Below are 14,942 nucleotides of genomic sequence, written 5' to 3'. Positions count from 1 at the left end.
GCACTTTGGGAGGCCAAGGCGGGTGGATCACGAGGTCAGAAGACCAAGACCATCCTGGCTAACACAGTGAAACCCCATCTCTACTAAAAAAATACAAAAAATTAGCCGGGCGTGGTGGCGGGCGCCTGTAGTCCCAGCTACTCGGGAGGCTGAAGCAGGAGAATGGCATGAACCCGGGAGGCGGAGCGTACAGTGAACAGAGATGGCACCACTGTACTCCAGCCTGGGCGACAGAGCAAGACTCTGTCTCAAAATAAATAAATAAATAAATAAAAAATAAAAGAACCAGTCAGGTGGGGTGGCATACACCTGTAGTCCCAGCTACTCAGGAGGATGGGGTGAGAGGATCACTTGAGCCCAGGAGGTCCAAGCTGCAGTGAGCTGGACTCCAGCCTAGGTGATGGAGACAGTGAGACCCTGCCTCAAAAAAAAAAAAAAAAAAAAAAAAAAAAAAAAAAAACAGAAAAAAACAAAACAAAACAGCATTTAGTAAATACAGTTTAGCTGAAATTTTTTCTAGGTTTTTGTTTTTGCCAAAGCATCTTAGAAATACAAGATTTTATAAGTAGTAGGAATTATTAACACTCTAGCTAACATATATTGTCTACATAGATATTCAGTGACTAGAAATGAGTTTCAAGAAAAAAAGAAACAAACAAACAAAATACAGGCATATTGTCTTAAAATGGCCTTGAAGCAAACATAGAAACTAAATCATTTGGTAATTGATTCTGAAGCTCAGTGGCTTTTTTGAAAGAGCAACCTTACAAGATAAGATTTTAGTCTATGAAGATAAGAGGAGTCAAGAATAATTGTGGATTCAAATTACATCAATGTACAAAAAGATTACTTTTTAAAAAACAGTACCTTCTTCTTTTACCCCCTGCACTTAGAGGAGGTTTGGGTGTTCTTGTGGAAACAATCTGGCAGTGCACAGTTCCCAGGAGCAGCATCAGCCATATCGGCCCAATCACCTCTGTCAGAGGTATGCTGTGTGGGCTAGAAGTGGAGCAGAATAATACTATTGCGGCAACTACAAAAAGGGAAAGAAAATACGCTTAATTATATATCTGATGGTCACCTCTTCAAAACTCTTAAAATTGTTTTTACATTATTTTTTGCCAAAATATTTTTCTAAATTTAAATGAGTTTAAAATATTACTACAGACAAGCTCTTTCAGACTGTTTTACTGTCTGCCACAGCCTAACCATGGTATTTAGTAATAAACTCTTGGAACAAGACAACACCCAACATAGTCTCTAAATTACACCTCAACGCTGCAACATAAATTAGATGCATATGAATCTAAGGACATTTCTAAGTAACATCACAGACAATCAGAGAACCACCCTAACCTCAAGTGCATTATTTCTTTGTTTTACAAATAAGGAAATCTTATGATAAGTGTATATAATACAGCGATAAAGAGCTTCTTATTAATAGAGGTCTATCTCCTTAGAATTAATAACACATTTATGTAGGCATAGTTTCCAGAGAAACCACTAAACACCCATCAATGCTAACCATTACTACATGAAGGGAAATCTTGTTTTTGTCTACGTATGTTTTTGTCTAAGCATCCCTTAGACTTTCTGGACATAAACTGTCTTTACCTTTGTCTCCCTCCTTTATCCATCAATCACATATTCTTATTTCTCCCACCACAGGGATAGACATGTAATCTAGGCTTGTCACAGTCTTAGTAAGTCTGAATACAAAAGTTTATAAAAAGATGGGCAAGTGACCTAAGCAGGGCCAATCCGTCTTTTTCAGGGACTAATATAGGTGCTTCAAGACCTTTCTCCTAGATCACAAACACTAAAGACTATGAAAAAATGAAATTGCTAGGGGCCACCTTAACCACCACCTAGAAAGAGCCAACCTAAGAATGTGACCAGCAAGACCAGAGTCAACAGCAAAAAGATATTATCTGAGCCTCTCAATCCAGCCATGCCTGAATCCACGGCCAGGGAGTACCTAAAATAAAATGTAAATATTAGAATATTATTGGTTATTTTCTTAAGTGTGATCACTGTAATGTGGTTATATGTGCTTACTTTGAAGAAATGCATATTGATGTATTCAGGGGTAACATGTCTCAATGTATATAATTTACTTAACAAAATAAGTAAACATCCCAAAATGTTAATCATTGGTAAATTAAAGAGATGGGTATTTGGGTGTTTAGGGTGACCATATAATTTACCATCTAAACCAAGACACTTTTGAGAGTGAAAGGCACCAGGACAACATGAGTAAACTTGGGGTTGGACAATCCCAGCCAAACTGGGACAAATGGCCACCCCAGCTGTTGTACTCTTCTATCTAGTTTCCTGGGTTTTTTTTAGTTTTTATGATAAACAGTAAAAATAACGACCAAAAAAACCAACTTCTTGCAAAAGCTAGTTTGCATTTGGTTTCTGCCACCTGCAATTCAAAGAATCCTGGTCTAACATACCAAAAGCTTAAAACACCACTTAATCTGCTAATATACTTAAAGAGTATCATGAAAACAAATTTCAGCTGTATATAACTGTAAGAAGGTTCCTTAAAAAGAAAAAAACAAAAATTTTAAAATGCCAATCATCTTTATGAATTACTCTGGAATTTAACCCAAATTCTCTAGTTCTTCCATAACAGTCTAGAAGTTTGAAAAGCAGAGAGTCTTTTTTGTTTTTATATGAATTCTAATGTGACTTTTATCAAGTTCTTTAATATTTTCGAGCCTTGGTTTAATCTTCTGTATATCTACATAGTACACAGCATACATATACATATAGTAGTACACAGGCACTATAATAGGTTTTAGGTGAGGTAATGCATGTAAAACATTTTGAAAAGCTGCTTATACACAGTAAATGTATACTGAACATTGGTGAATAGCAGCTTTTTTTTTTTAGCTGCCATTAACTCTAATTTTTTTTTGGAGATGAAGTCTCGCTCTGTCGCCCAGGCTGGAGTGCAGTGGCGTGATCTCGGCTCACTGCAGGCTCTGCCTCCCAGGTTCATGCCATTCTCCTGCCTCAGCCTCCTGAGTAGCTGGCACTACAGGTGCCTGCCACCATGCCCAGCTAATTTTTTGTATTTTTAGTAGAGACAGGGTTTCACCATGCCATTAACTCTAATTTTAAAAGGGGCAAATACAAATGCTTACTTAAGAAGTTCAGAGTTTCAGACACAAAGGTGAATATCTTTTAAAACTTTAGGTTTTATATAACCTGTTGCTGGTTATTTATCTGAACTCTTTCAGCTTTGTGATCATCATTCTCTGTAATCCTAGGGCTGGGAGCATACAAATTATATTTTCTATATATCTTAACAGGAAGTTACTACATACTGTGAAATTCTGATGACAAGGCATTAGAAAAAGAGGGAGGAGCCACTTTCTTCCTCTCTTTCTCCTTTTTTCTTCTGGCTGTATCTCTCCTAAAAGTGATCATGTCCCTCCCATGGTGTCAGTTCCTGAGAGAGTGGCTTTTCCTCCATGACTCTGGTATCACTTCTCCTTTTTGTTTTCCTCTCAAGTGAAGGTTTAAAAGATACATGGAGAGCCGGGCATGGTTGCTCCTGCCTGTAAACCCAGCACTTTGGAAGGCTGAGGTGGGCAGAACACGAGGTCAGGAGTTTGAGGCCTGGTCAATAGGGAGAAACCCCATCTCTACTAAAAATACAAAAACTAGCTGGGTGTGGTGGTGCACACCTGTAGTCCCAGCTACTCAGGAGGCTGAGGCATAAGAATCGCTTGAACCTGGGAGGTGGAGGTTGCAGTGAACCAAGATCATGTCACTGCACTCCAGCCCGGGCGACAGAGCGAGACTCTGTCTCAAAAAAAAAAAAAAAGAAGATATACAGAGAAAACATTCACTTATTTTATATAATGCTGAATTATACTTTTTGAGCATTTAATGAAGTCCTACGAACTAGACAGTGCTGCTAGAGATTTCTGCTGGGGATCAACTAAGACAGAATGTTGTTGGGCACAAACATTTCCACGGCAGGACTTCACGTACTGGGCAAGTGGAACTCTAGGAGCAGGCTGAATGCAATGGCTCAACATCTGTAACCCCAGTACTTTGACAGGCTGAGGCAGGCGGACTGCTTTAGCCCAGGAGTTTGAGACCCGCCTGGGCAACAATGCGAAACCCTGTCTCTACAAAAAAAATTCAAAAAAATTAGCTGGGAATGGCGGGGGAACCTGTAGTTCCAGCTATGGAGGTGGAAGGTAGGAGGAATTATCGAGCCGTGGAGGTCGAGGCTGCAGCTGAGCCATGACGGTGCCGCCACAGTCCAGCCTGAGCAACAGAGAGAAACCATGGTGGCTGATACCTGTAATCCCAGCACTTTAAGAGGGTGAGGTCAGGAGTTCAAGACCAACCTGGGCAACATATTAAGACCCCCATCTCTACAAAAATAAAAATAAAAAGAATTAGCTGGGCATGGTGGCGTGCTCCTATAGTCCTAGCTAGTTGGGAGGCTGAGGCTGGAGGATTGCTTGTGCCTGGGAGTTCAAGGCTGCAGTGAACTATGATCACACCATTACACTCCAGCCTGAGCAACAGAGCAAGAAGACCCTGTGTCTAAAAAATAGAATAGAATATTATTTTCTATTTTTAGGACTGTTAATCTTTAAGATTCAGTGGCAATTAGGCAATGGAGAAAAAAAGACAAGACACAGTCTCTGCTCCCTATCCCTTGGTTTAGACTAGGGGTATCCAATCTTCTGGCTTCCCTGGGCCTCACTGCAAGAAGAATTGTCTGGGGCTAACACTAATGATAGCTAACATAAAATACACTAACACTAATGATAGCTGATAAGCTTTAACAAAATAAATTTTAAAAATTCTCATAAGGTTTTAAGAAAGTTTATGAACCTGGGTTGGGCCACATTCAAAGGCATCCTGGGCTACATGTGGCCTATGGGCCATTGGTTGGACAGGTTTGGTTTAGAGAAAAGAAGAGACATATAAAGAAACAATGAAAATACCTGTTATGAACCTAACTGTGCTCCTTTCATCCTCCCCACACAAATGCACATGCTGAATGAAGCCCTAACCCACAATGTGACTACATTTGGAGACAGGGCCTATAAGGAGGTAGTAAAGGTTAAAGAAATTCGTAAGAGTAAGGCCTTAAACTGTTATGACTCTTGTCCTTATATGAAGAGGCAGAGATACCAGAGTATTCTCTCTCTCCACTCACACACACAAGAAAGGCCCTGTGAAGACACAGCAAGAAGGTGGACATCTACGAGTCAGAGGCCTCATCAGACACCAACTCTGATATTGCCTCACTCTTGCACTTCCATCCCTCAGAATGGTGAGAAAATAAATTTCTGTTGTATAAGCCACCCAATCTGTGGTATTTTGTGATGGTAGCCCAAGGTGACTAATATAATACTTATGATTAACTGCTATAATATACATAAAAAAGATACATAACTACATTGGGGAGTTATGAAAGGGTTCTCAAAGAACATGATGTCTGATGTCTAATCTAAGTTTGAGAGAAAACAGAGGATTCACTAAACAAAAGGGAAAAGGGCTACCCCAAGCAAAGGGAGTTGCATGTCTAAAGACATACAGGCAAAAAAGCATGGAATGTTTAAGAAACAGCAAAGAGCTAGTTTAGCCTGGTTAGGGTGGGACAGAAATTCAAGGAGGGATTTGAAAACTCAGATTGCATCTTGAAAGCAGTAACTAGTGAAGTAATTTAGAACTTAAGCAGCTGGTTTGAATTAGTCATTTAATAGGTAAATGGACAGAAAGTAGATGATATAAGGTTTCCTGGCAGTAATCTTGGCAAGAAACTAGGCAACCAAGACATGGAGAAGTGGGGATAGAGCTGAGAATACATAGTTGAGATACTTATAAAGCAAGTAATTGAAGTAAAAAACTATACATCGTTATATAAAACCAAATCTGACTGCATTTGATTCTTTCTGCCTTTCTTTTTTTTTTTTTTTTGAGACAGAGTCTCGCTCTGTGGCCCAGGCTGGAGTGCAGTGGCGCGATCTCGGCTCACTGCAAGCTCCGCCTCCCGGGTTCACGCCATTCTCTTGCCTCAGCCTCCCGAGAAGCTGGGACTACAGGCGCCCGCCCCCACGCCCGGCTAATTTTTTTGTATTTTTAGTAGAGATGGGGTTTCACCATGTTCGCCAGGATGGTCTCGATCTCCTGACCTCGTGATCCCCCCGCCTTGGCCTCCCAAAGTGCTGGGATTACAGGTGTGAGCCACCGCGCCCGGCTCTTTCTGCCTTTCAAGAAGTGGGAACAAGAATGAGGACATAACTCAGAGCACTGCAGCACCCTGCTTTTACACAGGTTGCTGCAATGAAGATAGACATACAGTGGTTTTCAAAGCTAATGGCAGCCTGCCGCGAGGGCCATTAGAGTCACATCATGACTTTGGTACTGGCTGTGTGACTTTAAGAAAGTTAAGTCATTTCTCTAACTAAGCTTTACTAGGAGAATGTTTAGTAGTGTTCATCATAAGGGCCTTATGATTAAACTTTGGTTCTGAACTTAAAAATATCTAATTTAATGCCCAATCTAACCTGTGTTCCCTATTTAACTTAGAGGAACCAGTAGTAAATTTCAGACACAATATAATTATACAATGTCAGTGAACTTTTAGTTACATTGGAAACTTGTTTGTCATGGAATACTAGAAAGTAGCAATATTTTGAAAAGCACAATGCACTGTGATGTACAATCAATGGTACTGAATTACTCTTAACAATCTATTGCAGTTTCTGACCACATTCAAATAAAGTTTCCTCCTATAGGTAAGCCAGAAAACCTTTGAAGATAACTTTACTTAAATTAAGTTCTCTTAAGTCCTTTTGAGAAGCAAACAAGAAAATGATAAAAATTATGATCACTATAACTAGAAAATATTGATAAGCAAATATGTTCACTTCAGCAGTAATTATAATAGCAAAAAACAGCAATCAGCTTAACTGCCCAATATTGATGTAGGACAAGATTCTTTCTAGTAACTAAGAAGTCATATTTACAAAGACTCTGATACTTTTTATGACATTAGGTAAAAAAAAAAAAATGTAGCTGTTCACAAAAATAATCTCAACTATTTAAAAAGTATTATAAACTCAAAGGCAAGATGATGGGTAGTTTTTTTTTTTTCTTTAGCTTTTTCTACATTTTCCAAATTTTCTGCCATGAAAGTATTATTATATCTTTAATCAGAAAACACACACATTCTAATAACAACCACACAATCATCACAGTCCACACCCTTTTATGTATATAAGATGTAACCTGGCTTAGAAGAAACAACTTTATCTAAATAAAAGTCTGCAGTTGTTATTATATTGTCATTTATTTAAAATTATCTCTTAGAATCTGTTGATAAAACAAATTTAAATAATCATTCAGGACTGTAACCATGGGTTTTTTTTTTTTAATAACATTAAAAAGACTGAAAGGACATCAATCAAATGAAAATAACCGCTTTGTTCACGTGATGGAATATGAATAGTTTCTTCGTTAGTTTCTAAATGCTCTACAGTGTTACACATGTTGTGTTATATACTGCTGCTAAGACTATGCAGTAGAATGTTGTGTTAGGAGGCACCATAAGAACTGTTAAGTGTGTGGTTCTGGGATCAGAATGCTTAGACTTGAACCTGGACTCTACCATACTTGATGACTGCATGGCTTTGGGCCCTTAAGTCGTTCAGGTCCCACGACTATAAGTGAAGCGTAATAACAGTCCCTATACTTCACTGGGTTGATATGAGAATTAAATGAGAATCTAGAAAACACCTAGCAGAGTGCATGGTATACAGAATTTTGATAAAGTATAAGGACAGCTCAGATCACAGTGGTAAAAGGCACAGAAAAAAGAAACTATACTTAAGGTAGGAATAATAAACTTGTAAAGGCTGTATTTTTTAAAGACTGGTATGTATGTATGTATGGAAGATGCATTTTGATGAGGTTTTTTTCCTAATTTTAAAAAATCTTCTCAATTTCTATTTTTCTTTAACCATCTACAGATTCAAATATTCATAAAATTATAATGGAAAATAACTTGGTTTTCTCAAATATTTTTAATGCCAAATCAATTATGAGATTTATTATTAACATACTTATACATCATACTCAGTAGTAGTTAGCATATGTTTAAAACAAAGCCTTATTAAACCTGACAATATCACATTCTGAAAGGTGAAAGCAAATATCACTTAATTATACCTTGAAGAAGATAAAGGACAAGAAGCCAGAAAAAGATGACCTTTGATGTTACTTGTAACCACCACCGGAAGAAAAAGGGGAAAAATACAACTCGAACAATTCCCTTTCTGGTCAGGGAAGTCCAGGGACTTTCAGGCTTTGCCTTTGCAAATGCAGACCCTGAAAAAAGTAAAATAGGACAACAGAGTATATTTACATATTATTATTTAATTTCTTTAAAGAAAAAAATTTCAATGTTTGAAAAACATGACCACATAATTTTATTCTGTATTACAGTATGAGTCAGAAATGTCCAATTTATAGATACTTTAAATATTTTGAAAAAAATATTTTTTGAAATAACAGAATTTCTCCCACATATTTTATAAATACAGAACGATATCAAATGTCAGTTCTAGTTAGCAATTACAAATTGCCACTTTAATTGTCTTTTTGTTTTTTTGTTTTTGAGATAGGATCTCACTCTGCTGCCCAGGGTGGTATCAAACTCCTGGGTTCAAGAGATCCTTCTGCCTCAGCTTCCCAAGGTGCTGGGATTATAGGTGTGAGCCATTGTACCTGGTCCCATTCTCTCTTTTTAATACTATTCTTGTCTTCATCAAGGTTCACAATGTTTTTATTTCTAAAAAGACAGACAGACAGATACATATCTGACATAGTTTGGAATATTTGTCCCTGTCCAAATCTGACGTTAAATTGTAATCTCCAATGCTGGAGGCAGGGCCTAGTGGGAGGTGTATGGGTGATAAGGGTGAATCCCTCATGGCTTGAGGCTGTCCTCGAGATAGTGAGTGAGTTCTCAGGAGATCTGGTGATTTAAAAGTATGTGGCACCTCCCCGCTACCACTCTCTGGCTCCTGCTCTGGCCATGTGATGTGCCTGGTCCCACATGCCTTCTGCCATGGGTAAAGCTTCCCGCGCCAGAAGCAGGTGCTGGTGCTGTGCTTTCCGTACAGCCTGCAGAACCATGAGCCAATTAAGCCTCTTTTCTTATAAATTACCCAATCTCAAGTATTTCTTTATAGCAATGCAAAACAGCCTAATACAATATTTAAATCTATTTTGAATTCTGCTTCTTCCAGAACAATGTCTACTTGTAATAAACATTTACTTATCCAAGACTCACCTCTTACAAGATCAACATCTATGAGGTCTGGTTTCACATGTGCTGTTTTCTTTGGTTTATTCCTTAGCCCCTATAATATATCAAAAGAAGTATTGGAATTGTGTATATACTTAAATCTAGAACAGGTGAAAATCAATTTCTAAAAATTTCAATTTAAAATAAAATTGTTAATAGTACCAACAAAATGTAACACATTATGCATTTGTTACAAATGGAACACAATTACAGTATTGTAATAAATTTTATTATTGTTCAAAAAGATATATTTAGAGATGTGTATAACATGCCAGGCCGGTTTATTACCAACAGTAAAATTCTAATACAAATACTATTACTACCAAGCAAATTTAGGTGTACAGCTTTAGGTGTAGAGGGAACTGCATTGGCCCCATATTGGCATTTGGAGAGTGTTGAGGCTAGCTAGGGGAGCAGCAGCCCGGAAGGAACCTCAAGGTGTGGTGCTGTAGGCATTATTTCAGAAAGTGGTAAATCACACAGCTGAGGACCAGAAAGGATGCAGACTTCTCAGCAGATGCCAATCAGCTGAGAGCCAGGCAGGACGATGCACTACTCAAGGATGATGGTTGCCATTATGTTCACATGTCAACCCCTCATCAGACCATAAATGCCACCTCATCACCTCAGAACTTAGACACCATAACCAGGAAGGGGGAAGGGAGAGGCAGTTGTCATAAACTGAACTCATTTAAACTTGAAATTATTGAACACTGAGTAAAATTAAGTTTCTGCTATCAGTATATAGAGTGAAGTGGGGGAAGTAGATCAAAACTAGTGGAAAAAAAAAACCTATAACAAAATTAATTACTTTATTACTTAAGACTAGAATATTAAGAATTGGAAGAGCTAACAAAAATAAAAACAAAAAAGAGAAAAAAAAAAACAAAAAGAATTGCAAGAGCTTAAGCTAAACTCTTCAGGAGCCAAGTACTGCGAGACGACACAAGTGTTTAGATGATTTGTTTTTTATTCATTCAATTAAGCAAGTAACTGTGCACTAAATCCTGTCTCTGGTCCTAATCCAAGTAACAATGACACCCCCCAACAAAGTAAAAATCTGATTAAGTATTCTGTTTGCATCTAAAACAAAGAAGAGAACCATATTTGAGGTCAGAATTAACTGAGGTGTCTAAACCAAAAATGTGACCTGAAATCAAGATGTAATTAATCTTTGAATCCCTTCAAATAGTTCTGTCTGAAGTTGCAAACCACCCAGAGATACAAAAAACAAAAATGAAGGAGAAAGGGTAAAAGTTAAAGAAACAGCAATGAAAATTTTATATATAGTTGACCCTCATATTCTCAGATTCCACAACTGCAAACACACCTACTTGGTAAAATTTCTTTGTACCCCCAAATCAATGTTCACGGTGCTTTTGCCCTAATTTGCAGGCATGCATGGAGTAGGAAAAAAAAAAAAATTGAGTCACCCAACGTGCATGTTCCCAGTTGAGGTCAAACAAGGTGATGCTTTAACCTTCCTGTTTCAGCTCTGATTACTGTAAACAGTGTCCTTTGTTGTGTTTTTCACATTTTTGTGCTTTTTGTTGGCAATCCTGTTGTTCAGGATGGCCCTTAAGTATAAGTATAGTGCTTAAAACACTGTCTCGTGTTCGTAAGTGCAAGAAGGCTGTGATGTGCCTTATAGAGAAAATGTGTTAGATAACCTCTGTTCACCCAGGCACAGTGGCTCACACCTTTAATCCTAGCACTTTGTGGGGGCCAAAGTGGGTGGATCACTTGAGGCCACGAGTTTGAGACCAGCCTGGCCAGCATGGTGAAACTCCATCTCTACTAAAAATACAAAAAATTAGCTGGGCATGGTGGCACCTGCCTGTAATCCCAGCAACTTGAGGAGGCTGAAGCACAGAGAATTGTTTGAACCCAGGGGTTGGAGGTTGCCATAAACCAAGGTCATGCCATTGCACTCCAGCCTGGTGACAAAGCAAGACTCTGTCCCAAAAAATATAAAGTAAAAACTAAAAACTAAAAAATAAATATAATCTCTGTTAAGGTATGATTTACAGTGCTGTTGGCCATGAACTGTTAATGAATCAAAAATATATATTAAATAAGGTGTCTTTAAACAGAAATACACATAAAACAAGGTACTTCCCCAGGCAGCAATGGTTCAGTATTCACTCATTCAATGTTCATGGGTGACTTCATAGAACATAGCTACCCCAAATAATGAGTATGGGCTGTATCTGTACATTATTTCTGATTTTATTGTCACTATACAGTGGCTGATGGATTAGAAATCATTCCCAAGATTTTGCATATTGGAGAGGCAACAGTAATAACACATATTTAAACAAAAATTTATTAATAAAGCACTATTTGGATTTGGTATTAAGTTTATTACAGTAAGATTTTACCTTTATTACTGTAAAAATATTTGAAAACAGTAACACATTTTAATTTACTTGTTTTTTATAAATTGCTTCCCTAACAACTTGAAAGTAACCTTATTGCCAATGTCTTCCAACTAATCTGAATCTTTATTGCTGTATACCTAAAATTTTTAACAAGAGTATTTTAAGAACTAAGAGTCCCTATAGGAGAAACAGTACGTTTTCTTGATTTGTGCAAATATTGTTTTTCAATATGCTTCTTCTAATCGACCTTGTTTATATGGGGTTCATTTCCACTTTTGTATTCTATTAAAATATATTTATTTTGAGCTATATTGTAGAGCTATACCCTAATAGCCAGTTTCAATAAAATTTTCCCTCTAAGGTAGCTTATCAAGATAATTTAAAGGGTTAAAAAGAAAAACAAAAAAGCAAAAAAAAAAAAAAAAACAGAAGGCCAGGTAAGGTGGTTCACACCTGTAATCCCAGCACTTTGAGAAGCTGAGGTGGGCAGGATCACCTGAGGTCAGGAGTTCAAGACCAGCCTAGCCAACATGGTGAAACACCATCTCTACTAAAAATACAAAAATTAGTCGAGCGTGGTAGCGGGCACCTGTAATACCAGCTACTTGGGAGGCTGAGGCAGAAGAATCGCTTGAACCTGGAAGGCAGAGGATGTAGTGAGCTGAGATCGAATCTACAATTATTTTATTCACAAAAATAAAAGAAAGCATCAAGATACAAACATTCATAAAGTCTGATTTTAATTAAGTAGATATTTTACACTGGAAAATTTTCAATTGGCTTGGAATAAACCACATTCACACAAAGTAGCATAGCTTTCAGTACTGTTTGAACTGTTAAACAGTTTAAATGAACAAATAAAAAATGAAAAGGTTTTTTTTAAAAAAAGAATGAGATTATTAAAACTACTAATTTATGCACAAACTAGAAAGTAGAAACAAGCAGCACAAATGCAATTAATACCAATAACAGAAATATTTTATTTATTAAATATAATTTAAATTCTTACAGTATGTTCCTATAGTGAAATGACTCAGACACAGTAGTATAAAGTTTTTTATTAAAAAAAAAAAATTCTCTAAGTACACAGATAATGTTGGGCAAAAAAAACCGAAATGGGCTGTTTAAGTTTAGAAAGTGCTTCTGTTATCTAGACGTCTGTGTATTATTAATATTTAGATTCCATCAAAGTACATAAACAGTTTCATTTTCTAGAAATCTTGTTTAGTTCCCCCATCCCCCTTTTTCTCTGTAATGACTTTATAAGCTTTTTGGTGAAGCTTTAAAAGTCTAGTAGATAGCAAAACAGGAAAAACTTCCAAATTTACTTTTAAATTTTGGTCAAGGTAATCAGAAAAAAGCAAAGTTTTTAGTTATAATTTCTAAAATAGTTATGAAAAAATAATTTGCAACTTACAAAAGATTTTACACTTTAGCAATATCAACTCTGGGTCTTTAATTGAAAAATAAACATTTCAAAAAATATATTTTCATGTCTTTGATTTCTCTAGTAGCTGCTCACTGCTTTGACAACTAATGAAAGAATCAATTACATGGGACAAACTCAATACATTTGGTACACTGTTCTCTAAACAACAGGTAGAGTGTTTTTTTTTAATCGAATATTAACATTAATACACCACAGTTATGTACCTCTCTAACTTCCTTAGAATAAATACAAAATTATTTTACACTATAATTTGCCCCACGCTTAGTAAGAATGAAATGTGCTTTTAGGCTTGTTAACAAATTGATCCTTTTAATTAAAAATAACAAGAGTAGGGAGGATAAGTTGATTATGTATGTATGTATGTATGTATGTTTTTTTAGAGACAAAGTTTCACTCTGTTGCCCAGGCTGGAGTGCAGTGGTGTGATCATGGCTCACTACACCCTCAAACTCCGGGGCTCAAGTGATCCTCCTGGCTCAGCCTCTCAGGTAGGTGGGACTGCAGGTACGTCCCAGCTAATTAAGAAAAATAATTTTTTTTTTAGAGATAGTGTCTCACTTTGTTGCTCAAGCTGGTCTTAACTCCTGGACTCAAGCAATCCTCCCATCTTGGCCTCCTAAAGTGTTGGGATTTCAGGTGTGAGCCAGATAAACTGATTAATGGGTAGAGTGCATATTATTCAAGTGATGGATACTCCAAAAGTTCTGACTTGACTACTACACAAGCTATGCATGTAACAAAATTGCACATGTACTCCATGACTTTGTACAAACAAAAAGGAAAAAATACATAAAAGTCTATAATTCAGTGGTTCTAAGTACATCCACAATATTGTGCAACCATTACCACTATCTAGTTTTACAAATTTTTTATCACCCCAAAAGGAAAAAAAAAATAACGAGAACAAGTTTTCTTTAATTTTGTCTTATTTTTATCTTTATTTTTAAAGACTAGTCAAGTACAATAGTGGGAAAGAGGGAAAGACTGAAACAAGGAGTTCATCTGATCTGTAACTGACTGTGAACAATCGAGATAACTTGCTACTTTCAGACCTGCCAAAAGAGCAAGTTTTTAGGTTTTTAATTCTTCAATTACTATTACAAGGTATTATCTTTAAAGGGAGACATACTTCAGAAAGAAGATGTAGGTCCTAACTTTCCCTAAGATCATCCTGTTAGTAGCACCAAGTAGTAACTAATATAATCCTTCTTCACCCTAATCTCTATTTAGGATTTAAAACAGTTCTTTTTAAAAAGAGGAGATTACATAAGTAATGCAGTAATTTGTGAACAGGTCCCAAAAACTAAAAAAATTATTTATATATATTTTTTCTGAGGCTTTTAAATTCCAAATGTGTCAACCTGATAACACAACCTCTCAAGGTACTTAGTATCTCCTGTCCAACGAGTTAAAGGCTTTCTAACTGTCAAAGAGAATAAAAGGTATTATGGCATCTTACTAGACCTCTCTGCTGCTCTTTATTTGCTTGACTATCCCAACTCTTCTTCACACTCTCTCCATACTATTTTCTCATGGATCTCCTACTTTTCTTTCCTTCTTTACTTGCATCTCTTTATTTACCTACCTATTAAATGTTAGTTATTTCCCAATGCTCTGTTCTCAGCCCTTTCATCATTCAACAGAAATCTACTCATTCCTATGGCTATATCTATATAATGTTTTATATACATATGTATGTATCACAAACACATACCTATACATATTTACTTTATAAACTGAGAACTCTTAAATG

At 36.7% G+C, this 14,942-nt stretch overlaps 1 protein-coding gene across 11 annotated transcripts in view; it reads right to left on the bottom strand.

Moving 5' to 3' along the window:
* Nucleotides 1-14,942, bottom strand: part of PHTF2 (putative homeodomain transcription factor 2) — a 159,468-nt gene that overhangs the window by 48,672 nt on the left and 95,854 nt on the right. For all 11 annotated transcript variants that reach the window (XM_033194924.1, XM_033194922.1, XM_033194929.1 and 8 more), the window contains 3 exons: nt 9,344-9,413; nt 8,218-8,376; nt 868-1,033 (listed from right to left, as the gene is read on the bottom strand). In XM_033194924.1, the coding sequence (XP_033050815.1) occupies nt 868-1,033; nt 8,218-8,376; nt 9,344-9,413 (395 nt within the window). The remainder of the gene's footprint in view (nt 1-867; nt 1,034-8,217; nt 8,377-9,343; nt 9,414-14,942) is intronic.

This window comes from Trachypithecus francoisi, unplaced genomic scaffold (genome assembly GCF_009764315.1).
Source record: "Trachypithecus francoisi isolate TF-2019V2 unplaced genomic scaffold, Tfra_2.0 Lachesis_group4, whole genome shotgun sequence".
Taxonomy (NCBI): domain Eukaryota; kingdom Metazoa; phylum Chordata; class Mammalia; order Primates; family Cercopithecidae; genus Trachypithecus; species Trachypithecus francoisi.
This window is presented reverse-complemented; position numbering and strand designations above follow the sequence as displayed.